The sequence below is a fragment of the Miniopterus natalensis genome, chromosome 12, assembly GCF_054644295.1.
Source record: "Miniopterus natalensis isolate mMinNat1 chromosome 12, mMinNat1.hap1, whole genome shotgun sequence".
Classification (NCBI taxonomy): domain Eukaryota; kingdom Metazoa; phylum Chordata; class Mammalia; order Chiroptera; family Miniopteridae; genus Miniopterus; species Miniopterus natalensis.
This window is the reverse complement of record NC_142092.1, coordinates 65,677,708-65,699,931: the sequence shown is the minus strand read 5'-3', so window position 1 is coordinate 65,699,931 and position 22,224 is coordinate 65,677,708. Positions and strand designations below refer to the sequence as shown.

General features: G+C 41.6%; 2 protein-coding genes across 6 annotated transcripts in view; both read left to right on the top strand.

The window, feature by feature from the left end:
* The window catches only part of RC3H2 (ring finger and CCCH-type domains 2), a 40,326-nt gene extending 34,565 nt beyond the window's left edge, over nucleotides 1-5,761 (top strand). For 4 of the 5 annotated variants that reach the window (XM_016210939.2, XM_016210938.2, XM_016210937.2 and 1 more), the window contains one exon: nucleotides 410-5,761. In XM_016210939.2, coding sequence (XP_016066425.1) covers nucleotides 410-608 — 199 coding nt within the window. In that variant the 3' untranslated portion in view covers nucleotides 609-5,761. The remainder of the gene's footprint in view (nucleotides 1-409) is intronic. The other variant, XM_016210940.2, reaches the window with a different exon arrangement.
* A 5,661-nt stretch (nucleotides 5,762-11,422) lies between these two features.
* Nucleotides 11,423-18,885, top strand: PDCL (phosducin like). The gene is made up of 4 exons (XM_016210936.2): nucleotides 11,423-11,582; nucleotides 13,120-13,296; nucleotides 14,807-14,988; nucleotides 16,756-18,885. The coding sequence occupies exons 2-4, from the start codon at nucleotides 13,125-13,127 to the stop codon at nucleotides 17,305-17,307; spliced, it is 906 nt and encodes a 301-aa protein (XP_016066422.2). The 5' UTR covers nucleotides 11,423-11,582; nucleotides 13,120-13,124; the 3' UTR covers nucleotides 17,308-18,885.
* Nucleotides 18,886-22,224: the final 3,339 nt, after the last annotated feature.

The window sequence follows — 22,224 nt, the reverse complement described above, 5'->3', positions numbered from 1 at the left end:
GCCTGAATTTGCTTTTTCTTGGGATAAAAATTTGTTTTTGTGCTCAAGTGTCAGGTTTTATTCCTCAGCCTGGTAGCCAGACTTACAGAGTACAGAGTGGAGAATTAAAACCTACATGAAGGATTTCCCTTTTAAAAAGTCTTATGAGTTTCTTGGCTTTATTATTGCCACTTTGTATAATTACTACCAAAAATATGGGCTAATTTGAAAACTTGATAGTTTGTTGGCCTGAATTAACCTAGTATTTTAATTTTTAGAAAAACAGAACTTTTTTAGTGATCTCTGATTCTTTTTAGTGTTAAAGACATGCCTTTGCTAGAGGCGCTTAAAGTTCGGTACAACTTTTTACATATGTTTTAAGTTTTCATTTAAAGCTAATTTGTTTTCAATGTCATTAATTTTTTCTCAGGGAGGAGCAAAAAACAATTCTGCCGGTAACTTCTTGCTTTAGCCAGCCACTTCCAGTGTCCATTAGCAGTGCAAGTTGCCTCCCCATCACCACATCTGTCAGCGTTGGCAACCTCATTCTGAAAACTCATGTTATGTCTGAAGATAAAAATGACTTTTTAAAACCTGTTGTTGCAAATGGGAAGATGGTTAACAGCTGAAAGGAGATTCATCTTTCAAATTTGTGACCATACCATGGAAGCATTTACACTAGCTTTTTATATATATAATATATATTATATAATGTATATTTTTTTTAAAAAAAAGATATTACTGGGGGCATCCAGTTCCTGTGGACTCTTTGATACTTCAAGCCCTCTTGCATTAGCATTATGAAAAAAAAAAAAAAAAAAAGAAAATTTACTTTACTAAGGTAACACGTTCACTTTCCAGAAGTGATTGGAATTTGGACATTTAACTTAAGCTTCAAGCAGCTTTTTATGAGTTTGTAGCAATCCGGTGCAGTAACTGAGCCATTTCCTATTTTAAATGGCTTCTATAGAAAATTAACAACTCAGTTATTAAACTAGCAGGATCCTACAATGATACATCTAGTGAAAGTAGACTTAATTAACTTATTTATTTCTATTTTATGTTTCACTAAGAGAAATTTCCATCTCATTCCAGCTGCTTTATTTATCTTTTTCATGGGACTTTGCATGGATTTTTTATTTCTTTTTTTTACTTTGAAGAGTGGAGTTAGATGTTCTTACCATAGAATTTTGCAGGGTTATATAGTAGCTTTCTTTACTGCATTATATGTAGGGGTGTGGTGCAGTGCTTTTATCTGTAGCATTTAAATTTTTTTTAATTTTCCATTTTTCAAGAATAGTTTCTGCTTTGTTAATATTTATACACAGGCTACTTGTTGAAGTAATTAAATATATAACCAAGTGCCTAAGTCTTTCAGCTGATGTACTAGATATTAAATTCTCCTAAGTTATGCAGAATCGTTTTTACAATTTTGATAAATTATGCACTAATGTAATGGCAGTTTTTTAAAATGCAGATTTAAGCCTGTACATTATTGACTCTGATGACTTGGCAAAAGAATCAGGTGCTTTCAGCTTTCTTGAGAAAACCCTGTATGTAGCGTTTGCACTGACTAACAAGATGGTATTGCTGGGTTTTTAATTTAAACTATTTTGGATGTTCATTGCATTATCTTGGTTAAATATTGTTTATTGTTACTTCATGTTGGGGTTTAATTTTCCCTTTTTTCTGACTGTTAGGTTGATAAGATTATGAACCATGTAATAATAGAACATTGGCTAACCTTTATTCATACTTTAAAACATGAATAATTTCTGCCCTGCTACAATGTGACTGAAAGTGTTTTGACTTGGCATCTGAAAGTAATGCAGTATGTTCAACCAGGCATGCCCGATTTTTTGGAGGTATTTTATTGAAACCTAAATTTCAGTCAACATTTGAAAACAAAAGCTGGGCATTCCTTCCTGGTGATCTTACCTATAGTTTGTTTTTTCCCGTTTCTTTAAGATTAGTTTGACTTTTATTATTATTTTTTTTAATTAACTTCTGTGAAGTTGTTTACTCTGAAAATTGTACTGGAATATTTTAAGCCAAGCTGATCTTTCACCAGGTGTACTGTATGTAAGGGCTTTTCCTGCTAGCAAAATGCTTAAACAGGATCATGTTATTGGTCGTCTGAGCTATTCAGTTGTTTTACAAAACCACAGCATTGTATCAGATAAAATTTTGATAAAAAGTTTTGTGCGCATTTCCAGGGGTGGGAGGGTTGACATTTCCCTGAAATTTCTTGATCAGAATGAGTAAATACTGGTGTTTGATACCTGTCTTAATGAACATGCTCATAAGGTGACTGATAAGTTGTAAATATACCTGAGAAACAAAGGGGTAGTTTTGATATTCTGGTGTCAGTATGGAAGATCTTACACATTTATTTAATACTCAAGTGTATGAAGATGTTTGTAACATAACAGCACAGTAGCCTTGACTTAGTTTCCTTCAGTTAGTACTGTACTTGTTTGCCATGGCCAGTGCTCCCTATCCCTACAAAGACATTTTATTTATTTCACTCTGTAACCTGAAATTCATAGGAACGAGAGTTTTAAACCATGTTACATTAACTTATTTCTGACATTATAAATTAGCCTAGGATATTACAGGAACATAATTGTTATATAATTTATATCAGAACCTTTCTATAAATATGCGCTTACTACATTTGAAATGCTTCCAATGTACTTTATTTGCTGTTTGTATTTCCAAAAAGGATATGCAAACCATAATGTCTATTTCATGGATATTTAAATAGTGAGATCTTCCATGTTGAAGGTAATGTATTTTTTTTTAAGATTTAAAAATTGCTATTTTGTTACAAAATAGAGACCTATTAACAGTTCGAGAGCTCCTTATGTGCCCTCAGGGAAAGAACCCTCTGTGCAACAGAACTACGCAAAACATCTTCAGCACGCTCTGAGGGTGGATATATACTACATAAATTGATCTTGTGTATTTAACCATATCTTTTTAATTTTAAAATTGAGATTTTTAAAACGTGGTTGTGCTCTGCTGGAGGGGGTTGGGATAAACTGCTTAGGTGTTTGCCTACTTGTCCAGTGAAATTACATTTGCATCAGTGTATGTATATACCTGCCAACCTTATTGGTATGTCTCAGAACATTTATATTAAAATAATGCTTGTCTTGCAGCAGGTGATCCCATAAAAACAATAACTCCGTGTTCTTAAAAACTTACTCTCATGTTCACTAACAACATAGGAATTGCTTCTGTGTTGGGGTTATTCTGTATTGCATTCTTTATGTTGTAAGCCATCTCCTGTTTCTCGTGGTGGGTTAATACGAAGTAAAAAGCATTGATTCTCTGCCAGTTTAGAAGAAAGTTCAGTTTATCAGATCCTTCTTCAAAATGGTACCTACTGATGTCATAGAGGAAAAAACACAAATCCAGACATAAGATGTGACTTTTTAAAATCAGGCAGTCCCTGTCATTTGACCCTTTTACCAATGTGTGATGTAGATAGCTTGAAATCAAAGGAAATTTGTAATGTTGGTAACTAAGCTGCCTATGTTGCCTGTGACCTAATTAGAAAAATGTAGCCTGAGGTCTGGGAAGTGGGAAATGGTGTTTTGTTTGTTTGCTTGCTTGCTTGTTTTTGTTGTTGGGTGTCTTTTCCTCCTCTTTTTATGTTTTTGTTTTTCAACTTCTAAGTCCCATTCTAAAGTCCATATTCCTCATTCAGATGCTATGAATGTAGCATCAGTAATTCTCTTTTGTGCTTTCATTCACTTTGTATATTCTGAGTTTACATATGTGCTTCATCTAATTGGTACCTGAACAAAGCAGATTTCCTCATCTTTGCTGCCATAACTTAAACTTTCAGTACCATCTCATAGACCAGTATCATGCATGAAAGTTGTGCATTGTAATTTTCTAGAGAAGGTACTTCATTGGGTCAGTTGCACTGATTTTTTCCTAGTAGCTATTTACTCTCACAAGAGAATGATAAAAGAAACCTCTTATACCAGGGCTGAAATTTTTCATTTGTCTGGATCTAGGCACTTTCATTCAAATTTCAAGTTGATGCTAAGTAGATGGGGCAAAAGTAAGTTTACAGTCATTTATAGATTTCTATGATGAACTGTAAGCTTGCTTTTGTACCACCTTGTTATATAAAGCACAGTCCAATTTTATATGCTGCCTTGAGAAAATTACAGGATGCACAGTAGTTTGTAGGAATTTAAAATGGGGTCATTTAAACATTTGAAAACATTGTTTTAAAAACCATCTAGCTTGCCCCCCCCCACACACACATTTTAGATGTTAAAGCCATGGCTGTCTTTTTAACAGGTGGAATTTGTCATGATCAGATTCAGCGTGTGATTTCAACTCTGAATCTGAATATTTCTTCACTAGTCTCTGAGTCATTTTCTGAGCAGATTGTCACCAGTATTGGTAACTAATCATTAAGGGGGAAAGTTACATTGCAGCTATTTACTGGAAGAACTTTTCTTGTGTTTTAGTGAATGAAGAGTGTTGATGGGATCACTTACTGTAACTCCTACATAAGAACCCCTTCTGCAAGCAGAACAAAAAAGAATATGCTCGAGGAGTATCCCCTTTTCTGGATAAATTGAAGAAATTTGCTAGTTGCTCCTCTATAATAGCGGTTTCTGTGTATCCCTTTGCTGGCAAGGGAGTACAAGAGGCCAAGGCCACCGATCAGCATACTCCACATTTGAGTGGAGTCTTATTTTTACTCCAAGAGCAGTTATTCCCCCAAGTATGAAACTGGCAGTATTGTTTTTTTTGTTTTTGCTTTTTTAATAAAAATCTTAAAATACCCTTAAACCAGTGGATCACAGACACTGGCTGCACTTAGTACTGCCAAAAGCCAAGGTCATTTGCATATATTCCATCGATCTGTCAAGAATTAGGCCTCACTTTATAACCCAAGGCATGGAAGTGCATGCATTCTCTTAGCTGGGCAAACAATTATACTGTAGTTGTGATACAACACATGTGGCTTTTATTTGTACTGCACATACCCATTGTACAGCCACTTGGGAGTATCGTGGTTAGCTTACAGCAACTGCTGTCTGCGTTTATACTGTTTATTGCATATTCTTTTCCCTGGAAGTGAAAGAGAAATGTTTTTCTTGTTGCATTGATTACATTTTATAAATTTGCTTAGCTGGAAAGTTTGGGAAAAGAGGCCTGTTTGTCAATTGTACAACCGATTGTGAAGCTCTAGTGTGAATATTTTTACGTCTGTATTAGACATTTTCTTTGCAAATCTATTGTTCGATTGAAATGTAAATGAAATTAAAGATGGTGTACACCCATCATGTAAAAAGCAGGCACCATCTCTAAGATGGATTTAATGCTCATTTTTAAGGCATATACTCAGCTTCTATTTAAAACTATAATTTAAAATAATTCTGTACAATGAAATGGGGAATATATATGGGAATAAATTCTATTCCATTTATTTCAATTTGAATTTCCAAATTGTAATGTTTCCCTTTGTGCTATAGGAATAGGATTAAGTGGGGGAAGGCTGGGACTTTCGAGGCCTGTATATGGGGGGAGGGCAGAGACGGAGCAATGAGGGCTGTGCCGGTAGTGAGTAGCGAGGAGTGAATTCTGTGTTTTTGCTGTAGGACTGAAGTGAAGAGATATTAGCTTTGGCTGTTCACAGAATAGAGCATCATGATTTTCAGTGTTTGAGAGAAAATTGATGGAAAAAGTTTGCAGTACTTGACATGTATTTGCATGCACAAAATAAAATTATTTGTCCACCTTAAAAGTTGTTTGTTTAGTGTCAATATCAAGTCTTTGGTACAACTTAGTTACCTTGATTTCCCTGGTATATTTTTTGGCTGAACTAAGCTATCAGATACTTCTGTACATCATTGGGAAGGACCTGAAAGAAATGAGCAGGCCAGAGAGGTTGAAATTCCCCTTAATTCGGTCAATCACCTCATTCCTTCAGTGGGAGAAGGGAACAAAGATAATACCAGCAGTTCAGAGCACTGAACTCAGCGTTTCTCTGAGTGGAGAAAATAGGACAAATACACAATAGCTAATACAGAACAATGTGTTGGAGAAGTGTGAAGTCAGCTCTGTGCCATCTAGAATATGAACAGAAGTGGCCATTTTCACTGGGCCTTGAGTAGTTTAACTCATTCACTCAGCTGATATATTTGAAGCCCCTGCCTGTGCTGGTCCCTAAGTCTTCTCACCTGAATTGTGCCAGCCTCCTGTTCTCTCCGCGTCTGCCCTTCAGCTTAGTCTCACCACAGCAGCTGCAGTGCTCCCTTAAAATGTGCAGTGGTCACTCCTGTGCCCCAACCCTCCAGATGCTGCTCCTGTCAGGGCGAAAGCCACACTGGCTTGGACGCTTTGCTCACTGTGCTCCAGCCACACTGGCCGCCATGCCGCTCACCATGCCAGGTGTGCTCCCATCGCTCCCATGGTAGGGCCTTCACACTTCCATTCTTTAGGAATAGAAGGCTTCCCCCGCCCCCTTCGGGTATCTTCATGACTAGATCGCTTACTCTCTTCAGGTCTTTACTCAAAAGTTGACCTCATAACTGGATGGAGACTAGCGGGAGGGGAGGTGCTGTTTACAGTAGATATTTAACCCAAGAGACTGGATGAGATCAATTGAAGTATTTTTTAACTATATATTCTGAAGGAATTATTCATTCACAGGAAATTGCAAAAACAATACAGTGAGGACCCATGTACACTTCAGGCAACTTCCCCAATGGTAGTAGCATCTTGCGTAACTATAACATAATATCAAAACCAAGAAATGGACAATAGGAACACATCTACAGACTTTATTCAGATTTCACTGACTCCACATGCACGCCTTTGCACGTGCACACGTGTGTGTGTATGTAGTCCTATGCAATTTTATCACATGCATTTGTGGAACCACCTCTACTATCAAGATAACAAGTGAAAAAAAGAACGGAATTGTTCCATCACCTCAAGGATCCCTTGGGCTGTTCACATCTGTTTCCCTCCCCTAACCCTCTTCTCCCATCCTTAATCCCTGGCAACCACTGATCTGTTCTCCATATCTACAATTCTGTCATTTTGAGAATGTTATATAAATGAAATTATACAGAATGTAACCTTTTGAGATGGGCTTTTTTTCACTCAGCATAATTCTCTTGAGATCCGTCCAAACTGTTGCGCGTGTCAATAGTTTGTTCCTTTTTATTGCTTGAGCAATATTCCTTGGCATGGATGTACCACATTTTTTAAAAACATTTGCCCATTGAACATGTGGATTGTTTCAGTTTTTTTGGCTATTACAAATAAAGCTGCTATGAGCATTTGTAAACATGTTTTTGTGTGGACGTAAGTCTTCTTATTTCTGAAGTGTGTTTGAGCAAATGGACTGGTGTACCTTGTCTGCCTCTGAAGGAAATGAATAAAGTGCACTACAGGCCTTAACTTAGGGACAAATTCCTTAAAAATACAGCTTACCGAAACAGATACAAGATGAAAAGGAAATTGAAATAACTCTTGTATTCGTTATCTTTTGTCACATGACAAATTACCCTCAAACTCAGGGGCTTAACACAACAATTAATTATCTCTCACTTTCTGCAGGTCAGGAGTCTGCACGTGACTTTGATGGGTCCTCTGTTTTGGGTCTCTCACAGGCTGCATTCTAGGTGTTGGCTGGCACTGCAGTCATCTCAACAGCTCACCTGGGGAAAGGTCTGCTTCCAAGCTCACTCCCCCGACTGTGGGCAGGATTCAGCCCCTCCCAAAGTGTTGGAATGAAGGCCTTGGGCTTTTTTGTTTTTTAAAAAAATATATCTTTATCGATTTCAGAGAGAGGAAAGGATAGGGGGGGAGAGAGAGAGAGAGAAACATCAGTGATGAGAGAGAGTCACTGATAGACTGCCTCCTGCACACCCCCAACTGAGGATTGAGCCTGCAACCCGGGCATGTGCCCTGACCGGGAATCAAACCGCGATCTCCTGGATCCTAGGTAGATGCTCAGCCGCTGGGCCACGCCCAGCTGGTCAAGGCCTCAGTTTTTTGTTAGCCGAAAGCTGCCCTCAGTTCCCTGCCACACGAACTTCTCTGAAGGGCAGCTCACAATCGGTGTGGTAGCTTGGCTCAACCAAGCAGCAAGCAAGAGGAGCCCAAGATGGGGGACTGGAGAGAGAGAAAGAGTTATAAAGAAATCAAAATCTTTTATAACCTAATCTAGGAAGCAACATCCCATCACTTTTAAGTCACTAGGTCCAGTTCATACTCAAGGCCTGATAAAGCTCCCAAAGACCCCTGCCTCCTGGTATCAATGCCCACATGTAATCCCTCTCTCAGTGTGGACTAGACACTACTTTATCTCCAGTGGGGGGAAAGAAACCACACAGCGGATTATGTAGGAAAAGTTTAATAGAATCATTAAATTACTTAATCATTATTACTTATTTAAATCTAATAAATGAGTGACTATGAGATAAATTCCATATGGTCCCCTACGCCTTAGGGAGTGTACCTAAGGAAAGACAAACTTGGAAATGGGCCCACTTACCAAGACTGGGGTTCAGACCTCATTGGAGAAGGTGGAGTTCAACCCACTGGACAGCAGAGAAGTTTGCTGGCCTTCCCAGGCTGGAACTGGTTGCTGGCAAGCAGACAGCAAGTCTCTGGGCCACAGGAGCTGCACAGGCCCCTGAGAAGGTAACTGGTACCAGAGCAGAGAGGAAGCCTTTGGGTGCCAATGCAGGCAGGAGGCCTTTGGAAGCCAGTGGGAGGAGGAAGCCTTCAGGGCACCGATTTCCCTGTTGAGAGGGTCATGGAAAAATTATTGCTGAGCCAGACTAGGGTTTCAAGGTCATCAAGGGACCAAGTGTACTGGACCCACATGGCTGGGGAAAATCTCCACGGAATGTCCTTAAGCCATACCACCCATCGCTGCCCCTCCAATGCCCTCTATTGAGAAAGCTTATTGTGCTCACTGCAAAGCACAGATGCTTAATGGAATTCTGTTCATTATTGCAAAGCAAGAAGGGTGAATTGGGAGCTGAGGCAATGAATTGTTTATTGAGACAGGAGCCATTAGAAGCTGCCATAGCCCTCTATCTACTAAAGAAAGTGAATTCATTATGAAAACCTTCCCACAGAAAACTCTGGGTCCAGATGGTGTCACAGGTGAATTCTATTAAACATTTAAAGAAGAAGAAACACCAATTTATAGAAACTCAGAAAATGGAGGAAGAGGGAATTTCCTAACTAGTTTTATTAGGCCAGTATAGCCCTGGCACCAACACTTGACAACGACATTACAAACACCCCCCACACACAAAATTACAGATCAATATTTTTGGAACAGAATAGATAATACTTTCAGATGATTAAAAAGTACACATATGAAGTTATTTATAAAACGTCTCCCACTCCTGACTCTCTTCTGTCCTTCAAAGGTAACTTACTTTCTTATATATGTGTTTTCAATGATTTTCTTTATGCACATATAAGCAAATATTTGTTAATGTTTTTATGCAAAAGACAGAAAACTAATACATAATGTTCTTCACCTTGCTTTAGGAAAAAACACACCTAAATAATATATTCATGCAAGTATATTTATAAAATGAACTTCCCGGAGTGGCACTGCTGGTTAAACATGTTTTTGCAATATTGACAGATATTTCTCAATTGCCATCCATAAGAGTTGCATCAATTTACACGCTTACCAGCAGCATATTCCCCAGTGTAGCTGTTATCAAACTTTTTGATTTTTAACAACCTGAACAGTGAAAATGGTATCTGAGAGGATTTTTGGGGGGAGGAAAACATATTAGTATGCTATAGAAAGAAAGCCTGAATATGCGGGGTGGGGGGGATGGGAACGTTACTGCAGGAGCTGAGTCCTTTACAAGGCTGGAGGGGTAGGATCCACTTCGCTGGTGACTCATTTAATAGGTACAGATAGGGGGCTGTTGGTACATTTTGAGGATGGACTCAAATGCAAATGCCTTTTGATTGCTTCTATTTTTCAGGTGATCTAGGAATCAAGGTCATAAACTGAGCTAGGAGAGAGAAGGGACTGTTGAAGATCTGAGAGAAGAGACGTGTGGATTGCTCCTCTTAGAGTCGGAGAGTGGGGGCAAGTATTAGGACTGTTGGGCAGTACTGAGGATTGCAGCCTTAAAGTGAATTTTGAAGGACAAGAAACCGGCATGGATGAAGAAGACCTCTGCTTCGGGGAGCTGTGAGTAGAAAAACACACACAGCAATGCATTCATCTAGTGCTGATTTAAGAAATATTTATGGGGAATCTCCTATGAAGAGGCACTGTTGCTGGGCACTGGCTTGTCACTTAAAGCAGGTCACAAGCATATTTAAGTCAGCTGCTCATGCAAAGAATAATACAGAAAGTCATGGATCTCTTTAGTGAATTGTTCTTAAATTTGGTGACAGGGGAGGGTTCTGACTCTTGATAGCTTGAATAAACAGCTTCTCAGAAAAAATATGCATATATACAAATCTGCCGATAATTTCAGGTGGTCGTAGAACCATAAATTAAGAATCTCTTAAATTAAGAGCCCTATATTAAACAGTATTATCATTTTAGTATATTCTGAATGATTCCATTTACACAAAGTTTTCTTTGAAATCCCGCGTGGTGTGTACTGGACACCTCAATAAGGACTCAGAAATAATTTTAGGTTTTGAAAAAGTTGCAAAAGTAGTGTAAAGTTGCCCTACACTTTTTAACCCTTAGATTATTAACATCTCACATAACCCGTAGTACAATCATCAGAACTATCGATACAAGACTATTATTAAATAGACCTTATTCAAATTGCCAGCTGTCCCATCCAAGTCCTTTTCCTGTCCTAGGATGCAATCCAGGATTGCGCACTGCGTCTAGTTATCATCAACCTGGCTTTATTTATTTTTGAAACTTTAATGGAAGAGCTGTGTGTTCTTGGGCAAAGTACTTAATGTCTCTGATGCTGTCTTAATAGACGTGATGTGATTAAGAACAATAAAAAATATACACGGCCGTGCGGGTGGCTCGGTCGGGGCGTGCTCCCACACATTCCGGGCAGGGCACGTGCCTGGGCTGCAGCTCCATCGGGTCTGGGCGCGTTCGGGAGGCAACCGATGGATGTTTCCTTCTCTTACTCTCTTCCCTCTCTGTCTCTCTCAAATCAATAAAAACACAACCTCGGGTGAGAATTGAATCTGTATATGGAATAGTTTAGGAAACTTCAAGGGTAACTAACTAAAATTATTTCTATTGTTCAAGGCTGGGGATATATAACGCAGCTTTTTGTTATAATTACAAAACAAAGCAAACGGGAGCGTATTACTAGCGCCGAGGTGTTTTGTCCCAAAGTCGGCCCCGTAGCTTCTCCTCCGTCTGGGCGAGGCCTCCTCTAATTGGGCTGCGTGGATCTGCCCTGACACAGGAAGGCCGTGCCATTGGTCCGCGCGGTCGGGACTCGGGCGGCTGCTGTCGGGGTTCAAGGCGCTGGCCGGCTTCTCTTCCTCCGGCAGAGCGCTCCCTTTCTCCCGAAGTGCCCGGAGCTGCCACCCGAAGGGATCCGGACCGAGCGAGGCCGCGGAACTGCGCTGAGGTCGGCGGGAAAGAGGCGGGTGGGTTGCGGGTGGCGGGCGAGCCGGCTTTGTCCGAGCGTCCTTTCGACCCCCGTGGTCTCCGCGATTTCCCCGCCCCGCCTCCTCCGCCGGCTCCACCTCCATGGGGCTCCCACAAAGGTTCCGCGAGCCCCTCCGCGAGCCCCTCCACGGGCCCCGCCTTCCCCGCAAACCCTCCCGCTGGCCCCGCCCTCTCCTCTAACCTTCTGCTGGCCCCGCCCTCGCCACGCCCTCTTCAGATGCCCCGCCTCCTCCTCCGGCTCCACCTCCATGGGGCTCCCACAAAGGTTCCGCGAGCCCCTCCACGGGCCCCGCCTTCCCCGCAAACCCTCCCGCTGGCCCCGCCCTCTCCTCTAACCTTCTGCTGGCCCCGCCCTCGCCACGCCCTCTTCAGATGCCCCGCCTCCTCCTCGAGCCCTCCACGGGCCCCGCCCTCAGCGGGCTATCGTTGCCCAGCTCCGCTTGGCCCCTCCTCGCCTCTTTAAGTTTTTGTTTTCTGTTCCCCCTGTTAGCACCTGCTCGGTTCTCTCAAATAACCCTGCCTCCTGTGCACCCCTCTTCCCGTCTGACTGCCGAGATCCCCTGATTTCCCCGCTGATCTAGGCTGTCTCCATTTGGGCTTAGCCAATTGTGCGGAGGCCTGCTGCTGGGCGTGGGAGGACCCTGCTCTCTAGAGCTCCCTGCGTGCGGGAGAGTCACTTTGTAACGGAGTGTAACAGGACCGGTGATACATTTTTAATGAGGGAAACATAGTATTGCCAAGCTTCGTGGAAGGAGCGCTACAGTTTTCACCCTCCCGGCTGGATCTACTAGCAGGACTGAGGCGCTCAGCTGTGCCTCTCTCTCAAAATGTCCCAGGCTTCCTCTGATGCAGAATATTGGCTCTAACTGTTGTCCTTTAAACTCTTGGAAGATAGTGAAAATCTTGTCATGGGCCCTTCTTTTAACCAGAGTTGGTAAGGCCTCAGACGCCATTCATCCAAGCCCTCTGTGTGCTGACCGGGCTGAAGGCTACACAGGCAAGTGATTGACTTAGTGACTCAGCATCGTCCTCATGATGCTTCTTTTTGGAGATTTCCCTGGGGATTCTTACCCAATATTTCAATTACCTAGCAGTCTTAATTGATAGAAAAACATAAATGTATATGTAGATAAAACCTCCAGTCAATAAGTAGATTTCTCCAAGCCACTGCACTAATATACTTATAAATGTATTATTCAGAAGATGGTGACCGACACCTTCAGTCTCTTTTCCTTCAGCTCCACCATTTGCTGTGAAGTTTGGCAAAGAAACTTTCCTTATCTGAGCCTCAGTTTTACCTTCTACAAAAACACACGATTAACCCTATCACTGAGGGCCATGGTGTGCATTTGTTGAGATCCTGCTGATGAAAAAAAAAATCACTTTTAGGGTCCTCTAAACACTGGGATCTCAGCACAAGTGAGCTCCTGCTGCAGATTCAAGTCTGTGCAGTTGTAGCCAGCAAAGAGGCTGATGTGTTTGTTGCCTTCTCCCAGGCACCATGACCACCCTGGATGATAAGTTGCTGGGGGAGAAGCTGCAGTACTATTACAGCAGCAGCGAAGATGAAGACAGCGACCACGAGTACAAGGACGGAGGCGGGGGCGCCCTGGCCGGCAGTTCGATGCCTGTAGATGCTGAGTTGGCAGGCGAAGGCATCTCAGTTAACACAGGTACTGGAAATCCCCGAGCTCTGGAAACAGGTTTAAAAATGTCGGTTACATTTTATCAGTTCGAAGTCTCCCGGTTACTTCCCTCTAATTCCAGTCCCACCTTCAGAGATAACCTAGTGTTGTCATTTCACTGTGCTTGTTTCTGGCCATGTCACCGCACAGTACAGATAGATGTGTCTGCATAGCAACATGGTAATGAACACAGACTGGCCTGGGGTTGAGTCCAGCTTCTCAAATTAGTATTTGTTTGATAACACATACATCGCAGGTATGAGTATTGGTAGTATAAATTCCTAGAAATGGCACATTTACATTTTTACATTTTAATAATTCCAAATTGCTGTCAAGTTGAGCTGGCACTGTTTTATAGTTTAACCAGCAGACGATGTTTCTCCACACACTTGCCCTCCTACTGGGTTCTCACACTTTTTGGTCTTTGCCATCCCAGTGGATGACAAATGATAACTCATTGTAGATTTATTTTCTCTATTTTTAAGAGTGATGTTGAGCCTCTTTTCATAACTTTAGAGATATTTTCATATTCTTTGCTCAGTTTTTAAAATATTTTTTATTGATTTATTTTTAGAAAGAGAGCAAGGGAAGAGGGAGGGAGAGAAACATCAGTGTGAGAGCTATACTTGGATCGGCTGCCTCCTGCACACTCCCTACCAGGGGATATGGGGGCAGCTTGGATAACAGAACAACCTGCCATAATGTTATAAAAATTCATATCATAAAGAAGTGCAGAAAAAAAGTAAAAAGTTCTCTCTCCCTGTAGATCCTGCTACCTAGAGACAACCACTATTAACAGTTTACACATCCTTCTAGCCTTTTTCTTTGAACATACAAATGTACATGCATGTATATAGATATCCATAAATATTTATACATATACATACAGTTCTTTTTCTGTATTGTCCTGCATTTTGCCTTTTTTAAAAAAATCCACATCCGAGAATATTTTTTCCATTGCTTTTCAGAGAGAGTGGAAGGGAGGGGGAGAGAGCAAGAGAGAGAAGGGAACAGGATGTGAGAGAGACACATCAACTGCTTGCCTCCCTCACATGCCCCGACTGGGGTGGGGGTCAGACCTACAACCCGGGTAGGTGCCCTTGACCTGGAATCAAACCTGCGACTCCTTGGTGCATGGGCCAACGCTCTAACCACTGAGATACACGGACCTGGGCTCTCTTTTTTGGGGGGGCGGGAACCTAATGTATTTGGACATCTTTCATGGCAGGAAACAGAGCTACCTTTTTCTAAGAATTCCTATAGTTTCCTCTGAGTAGATGAATCACAGTTTACTTAATATCAATTAAGTAACGGATCTCCTCACGTTGGACCCTCAGCTTGGCCCTTTAAGTCCTGCAGACCATTCTGCAGTGGACATTGTTGTGCGTAGACCACGCTGCCCTGTGGAGTCAGTGGAGTGAGCTGTAGACGGATGTGAGCTGGTCCAGGAGTCGTTGCCTATCCTTCTTGGTTACCCCCATGTTCACCCCCAACCCAGGTCCAAAAGGTGTGATCAATGACTGGCGCCGCTTCAAGCAGTTGGAGACAGAGCAGAGGGAGGAGCAGTGTCGGGAGATGGAAAAGCTCATCAAGAAGCTGTCACTGAGCTGCAGGTCCCACCTGGACGAAGAGGAGGAGCAACGGAAACAGAAGGACCTGCAGGAGAAGATCAGTGGGAAGGTGATTGGTAGCACCCCGGCTTTCTCAGGGGCCACCCTGGCGGCTGCAACTGGGGCGAACGATTCAGGAGGTGTAGGGTGTTTGGCTTGGCCTCCGAGAAGCTGTGCAGTGCTGGGGAGAGGATAGAGTCGTGTCAGCTCAGACCCACGTGGGTTTGAGTCTCAGCTCACCCGCCAGTCGTCGTGGGGACACCTCTTCCATTCTGAGTCTGGCTTTTCGTTGGTTAAGTGAGGTCAGTGTCCCTGCCTCACAGGGCCGTGTGGATACAGTCCCTATTACAGCGCCTGCTCCACTGAAGGTGCTCAGTCAGTGTGCTTCCTGTCCTTTATTCAACTCTGACCTTGACCTGGAAGTACCCTTCTGAGGTTGCTGGTACTCTCCCCATTTTATAGATGATGAAAGCGGGGCTTAGGGATGGGAAGGGACTTGCTCACGGCCGTGCAACTAGTAGTAACAGCTAATGGGAACTAGAATGCTAAGCCAGATTTTCCTGCTCTTGTCATGACGCTCCTTTTCGCTGGAATTAATTCTCATAAATTAATGAGAATTTATGCTGATGAGGCAATACAATAGAAGTATAAGGAACGAGGTCACTGACTGTCTCTTCCCAGTATCAGGACTCTGTATTTCATCCCATGCCCTCTGACCACAGATGAATGTCTAGGGGTGCCTAAGATCGTTTGGCTGTGGCCCGAAGCAGCTCTTGGCTGGACGTACCAGCTGGGATCAGGAAGTAGTTAAGGGGATTAAGTGAAGAGCTATTTACCTTGACCAGAAGGATGATTTCAGGGCATTAGACTCAAAGACCCTAATGGGTAGGCTGAGGTGGGGTGGTACTGCTGGCTCTGGTGCCATAACATCTGTTCTGATCTAGTGTGGCCCCCAGCCTCCACCCGCTAATCCGTGCCAGGCGAGGCAGCTGGGCTTTGTAACGGGGGAAGGGCTGTCTTGCTGCACTAGGGCAGGAGAAGGAAGGCGCTTCAGCAACCTCAGCTGGTGCAGGACAGTGTGCCCACTGCTCACCATGCTTCCTTATGCCGAGGAAGCGACACGTCACATGATCACAAGGCACAGCCTTGAGAGAGGCTCTCCCTGCCCTGCCAGGTTGTCTGAAGTAGAACAGAACTGGAAGCTGCCTGGATGCCAGAAACGGAAGTGGCAAGGCAAAATATGGCACACCATGTGTGATTTTATAAAAAATATTTAGGAACATGAAATGTTCATGATATAATAATGCTAAGTGGCAAAGCAGGTGACAGCTTAATTTTGACACCCACAACTGCTATTACGAAAGCAAAAGCCACTTAAGCATGTGACCATGTATTGTATGTGTGCAGGGCCGGGATGATGAGTGTTCCCTTTAGGGTTCCTTAATGTCCTGTTGTGTATTCAACAAAAACAAAGTCGTGGATAAAATAACTCATCCATTGTCAGGACTGACAACAAGGAGAAAGCTGGTGAAGTGCTATTATTCAATGCTACCTATCTGGATGGAGAAGCAGTATTGATATGGTAGTGAAAAACCTGGGTTTGAAAATAACCTAATTTGAATCCTGACCTTACACTTGTCACCTGTGAGGACTTGTGCAAATGAGACTTAGAGCCTCATTTCTAAAGTGAGGAAATTAAGGCTCCTGATGGGGTTCGCATAAGAATTCAGTGAGGTATAAGCATAAAGCCCTGAGTCATAAGCACGCGGCACATGCGCGCGATGATCACGGGCGCTCGGTTTGTGTTTCTGATGCCCCTCTGCCGGTCCCCCTGCAGATGACTCTGAAGGAGCTGGCCCTGATGAACGACGACCAGGACGACCAGGAGTTCCTGCAGCAGTACCGGAAGCAGAGGATGGAGGAGATGCGGCAGCAGCTGCACAAGGGGCCCCAGTTCAGGCAGGTGTTTGAGATCCCCAGTGGGGAGGGGTTTTTAGACACGATCGACAGAGAGCAGAAGAGCACCCTCATCATGGTCCACATCTACGAGGACGGCATCCCGGGGACCGACGCCATGCACGGGTGCATGGTCTGCCTCGCCGCCGAGTACCCGGCCGTCAAGTTCTGCCGGGTGAAGAGCTCGGTGATCGGGGCCAGCAGCCGGTTCACCAGGAACGCGCTTCCCGCCCTGCTCATCTACAAGGGGGGCGAACTCATCGGCAACTTTGTTCGCGTCACCGACCAGCTGGGCGAAGATTTCTTTGCCGTGGACCTCGAGGCCTTTCTGCAGGAATTTGGATTGCTCCCGGAGAAGGAAGTGTTGGTGCTGACGTCAGTGCGTGACTCTGCCACCTGTCACAGTGAGGACAGCGATCTGGAAATAGATTGAGCCGATAATCTAGCGGCACGGATTTCTCACTGTTTGGGCTGGAAGACGACGCAGCTCTGTGTTTATTTTCATTCCTTCTTGTGTCTTCTGGCTTCACAGCTATTCTTCATAGTTCCCTTTTGTTATGTGTCAAGTCAAGACATCCTTAGATTAAATCAGAATGCTAAATCATCTTGTGGCTAGCAAGAAAGTGACTTAAAATTGTATAAACAGGAAGCCAGGCTTTTGAACTGTTTACCTAAGATTCTCCAGCATGACATCGTTGCTGTTTCCAGTCAATATTTACATAGCATCCTAAAGACAGTGTCCTGGAAATTGTCTTCAGATGATCTCAAATGCCTGCCCCAGGTCTGAGAGTCTAATTCTATAGTTAGTGTGTTATTGGCAACATAAATAGTACATTTCCTTCATCAAATGATTGTAAATTATATTTAATTGTAATCAGACCCACAGTCCAAGAAGGCAGAGACCCTCTGTTGGGGTCTTATTTTAAGGTTCCAGACAATGTGTGCTTGGCCCATCAAGAGGGGCGACCTCTGCTGCTGGGGTCGATGTGCCCCTCAAGCATTAAGTCTCTAGTAAGGGGAAGGTTCCAGGCTGACCACCCTGTTGATGCTGGAAGACCAGTTTCACTTACAAATGAGAGCTGGGTGGAGCTGGAAAGCCTTTTGAAAGGAGGATCTTTCCATAACATACTCCTCATCTCTTTCTCTGTCTCTCTTTTATTTAACAAATTAATTTTTTTGTTTAATGTAGATTTCTTTAAAAACTTTCCTCCCAAGGTGTTTTCTTTGTAGACATTTTGTTTGTTGTTAAAACAGTGGGATCATTCTGGACGTGCTCTTTATAGTATGGTTAGTCAATATAGCAAACTTTTTTTCATGTTATTAAATATTCTCTGCAACATTTTTTAAATGGCTGTTGATATTCCATTGTGTGGATGTGCTGCAATATGCTCATCAGTTGTCTCTTAAAAAGAAAAATAGCACAGACTTTTTATTACAGAAGTAATAGATGTTCATTGTAGAAAATGTTATAAAAATTATTAAGCTAAAAAGAGGTTTAAAAGCCTTATAATTCCACTAACCAAAAAAAAAATCCCTGTTATCATTTGACAGGTGTCTTTCTCATCTTGCTGTGTATGTATAATAATGATTGTCATTGATGTGTTTTCCTCTTGTTTTTTTTTTTTTGCTTTAAAAAAATGTAAATTTTAGGGTCAGGGAAATATAATCTGGAATTAAATATTAGCTTTAAAAGTCTCAGTTTTGCTTTTTCTGGCTCTTTAGGAATTGACTAGCTTTACCATGGGTCTTGAAAATATTGTAGTTAATCAACAAAAAGAAAGTGCTTGGTTTTTCTGATTATAAAAGCTCATTGTAAAAGTGTGGAAAGTACAGAACATTATTAGAATCAGAGACAACTGTTGTCAATGTTCTAGTGTATTTCCTTTTAGTCTTTTTAAATTGTTTTTAATAACATTGAGAACTTACTGAATTTAGTTATATGCTGTGTTTTATTTAATATATCATAAATACTTTGCGTTATAAAAATTCTAAATAAATAATTTTTAATGGCTTCATAATATTCCATCATTTGGATATACCATAATTTATTAACCAGTCCCTTAGTATTGGATATTTAGAGTCCCAGTGTTCTGCTAAAACACTTAGCATCTTTGTATTTTGCTCTATATTTTGACTCATTTTCTTAGTATAGATTTCTAGAAGAGGAATTATTGGGCAGTGAACTGGAATGTTTAAAAATAGCTTTCAGCCCTGGCCGGGTGGGTCAGTTGGTTAGAGAGTTGTCCCATACACCAAAAGACTGTGGGTTCAATTCCCAGTCAGGGCACATAACCTGGGTTGCGGGTTCGACCCCTGGTTGGGGTGTGTGCAGGAGGCAACTGATCGATGTTTCTCACTTTGATGTTTCTCTCCCTCTCTCTTAAAAAAAAAAAAACCTTTCACAAGCCATCTTTTGTTCTTATTGGAAATGAAAATACATTATGCTCTCACAGAACCTTGCCTTTGCCTTTTAAGAATGGAAATTCTAAAATAAACAGGTGGCATGGGGAAATCCTAGTGTTAACTCTCCAACTCAGGTATAGTGCAAACAGCACAGGTTTTGGAGTCAGATCAGGGTTCAAATCCTGCTGTCACTAGGGGATTAGCTTCCTCACCTTTGCAATGGGAGCAATACCTGTTTCATAGGTGGTTCTGTGACCCTGTTTCTCAAGGTGTGGTCCCAGAGCAGTGGCAGCAGCTTCCCTGCTATCATTTGGTATTAGATTTTATGAAAAATGTGAAGTTTCCCATAAGTGTGAGATGTGAACATCTTGGTGACTTGAACGACCTTGTCACCTGTTGGGTAATCCCATCTTGAGCATGTGTGGTTGCCAAAGCTGAATCGTAGTTGTTTGTTTACATATCAGACTATAAAGTCCTTGGGGACAGGGACTGTGTCATTTCTGGTTTCTGATCTAAGTTGATATAAGTGAACGTTTGCTGCTTAAGTGGGGGATATTCCCTAGTGGGTTGGAATTTACCAGGCAGAAGGCTTGTATGTATTTTTCAGGAATGCTACATATCTGATCAGAGGAGTACTACTACGTACCTCTACTCACTAAGAGCCAGATCACAAATTCAAGTTAAATCCCAAGCCCTGCCAGGGCGTGTGAAACTGCTGGTTATAACCCGATATGACCACGTGGTGGCAGCAGAGGAGAGGGAACAAATAGTTTTGCTGCGAAGTAAGAGCCACAGACTGGATTTGGGGCCTGAGGATGATTGATGTCTAGCAACATATATGAGTCATTTTAGAGAATTTGTTTTTAAGAAAGAGAACCAGAAAGTTCACTCATTTTAAATAATGAGTAACAAAGAAAACAAGTCTTTGATAAATACAACAGATACACACTTTCATATTATGGTCGATTAAGTTTGAGAGAAAAGCTGGCCCAGGGAGAGAAGAGGGAGGCAGTGGGCACCCACCAGTCCCCATGTTAAAAGTCCCATCATTTACCCCCAATGACTTCTTGGCTCTCTCACCTACCTAAACTAGTGAGAGTGACTAACATATATTAAAATTTACTATGTGCCAGGTCATTGTTCCAGCACTTTCTTAGAAAATTTTCATAACAATCCCTGAGAGAGATCATCACCCTTAGCTGGCAGTTTACAGTTTGCCCGAGGTATGTGTGTGTAAGAGTTCAGATGTAGGCAGCACCTCATCTTTAAATAGTTATGTGGCATGAAGTGAGGAGGAATCTCTTGTAGGAAATGAGAGGTGTGAGGGAAAGAATCACTTTCGTATTTGATATTCTAAATGTCGTACATTGGTTCAGCAAAAAAAACTTAACACATTACATACTAAAAACACTGAATTGTATACTTTAAAAGGATGTATTTTATGGTATATGAATTATGTCTCAATAAAACATTGAAAATAACACATCACACTGAAAGGCAAAAACAAGTCATGTGAACTCTGCATAGAGAAGGGTTTACTTTTTTTTTTTTTAAATATAACTTTATTGATTTCAGAGAGAGGAAAGGACAGGGAGAGAGAGAGACAGAAACCTCAATGATGAGAGAGTCATTGATCAGCTGCAGCCCGCAACCCAGGCATGTGCCCTGACTGGGAATCGAACCTGATCGCCTGGATCCTAGGTCGATGCTCAACTGCTGAGCCACGCCCAGCTGGGTGAGAAGGGTTTTCTAATAATAACACTGGCAGAAGAGTCACAAGGAGATTTTTAAAAATTGGTTTCATCTATGTAAATTGAAAACTTATGTATGTCAAAAATAAAAAATAAAACTAAGGGATGAAAGGTGATTGGGCAAAGTTTGCATCATATGTAAGAAAAAGTAAACTTTAAAATTTTAATACAGAAAGAACTTAGATAAGTCTTTAAAATAGTCAAATGACATGAAGAAATAACAGAAGTGTGAACAAAATTAATTTACAAACAATCATTAGCAAGCAAAAAATTAAACAAAGAGGTACCTTTTTTGCTTATTATATTTGCAGAAATTAAGTCAACAATTATAACAGAAAGTACTGGTAGGATGCAGAGAAGGGAGGACTCTCAGAATGTAAGCTGGACTGTAAATCATTAACAGTTCTGTAAAGTCTTTTGGCAACATGTATCACAAGCCAGAAAAATGTTCCATCCAGCAACTTCATGTCCGAAAATTTATTGTAAAGACCTGGGGAAATCTATATAGGTGGTTTATTTACAATGATTTTCATTATGTTATTAGTTATAATAGTAAGAATAATTAGAAAAATCTAATAATTCAAAATGGAAGATTATATATAAATATGATGCCTGCTTATGCTATAATATTAATTATAAAATGGTTTATGGAGATTTAATAATAATAGTGTGGAAAACATTCATCTTATAAGATCATGTGAAAAAATCAGCATCTTCACAATATCAGAGAAACATACAGAGAAAAGACCGTAAGAGTTTGTGTAAAGTATCCACAGTGGTTTCTTTTAAGAAGGGATTTAAAGTGTTTTCTTTATATTTTAGACATTTACTGTAATGACATGAATGGTTTCTCGGAGAAAAAATAAAAGTTTAAAAAGTAAAGAATAAAGACTGGTCACAACTAACAAGAAACAAAATCATCTATCGGAGAAAAAGATCTAATCCCAGGTACAGGACAGTAGACAAATCTCTTAATCGTTCTGTGCCTAAGATCCTTTTCTAGAATATTCTTGCCCCTTTCAGGCCACACGCAGATTCTTTGTACTTGGTGTCATATACTTCATGTTGAGACCAATGAGTGCATTTCTTCCAAGGAAGGGTCAGAATTGGCCCCTGAAGCCCAGTGACTTGACTGAGGTCCTGACCTGCCTCGTCTTGCCATTATTTCTTGTCAGGGAAGAATTTACGGTCCTACA

Bases quoted from the DNA above. Each gene is read 5' to 3' on its own strand.
- PDCL (XM_016210936.2), top strand. From the start codon at position 13,125: ATGACCACCCTGGATGATAAGTTGCTGGGGGAGAAGCTGCAGTACTAT. The intron at 13,297-14,806 runs GTACTGGAAATC...CCCCCAACCCAG, and splicing joins AGGCATCTCAGTTAACACAG to GTCCAAAAGGTGTGATCAAT. The intron at 14,989-16,755 runs GTGATTGGTAGC...GTCCCCCTGCAG, and splicing joins AGGAGAAGATCAGTGGGAAG to ATGACTCTGAAGGAGCTGGC.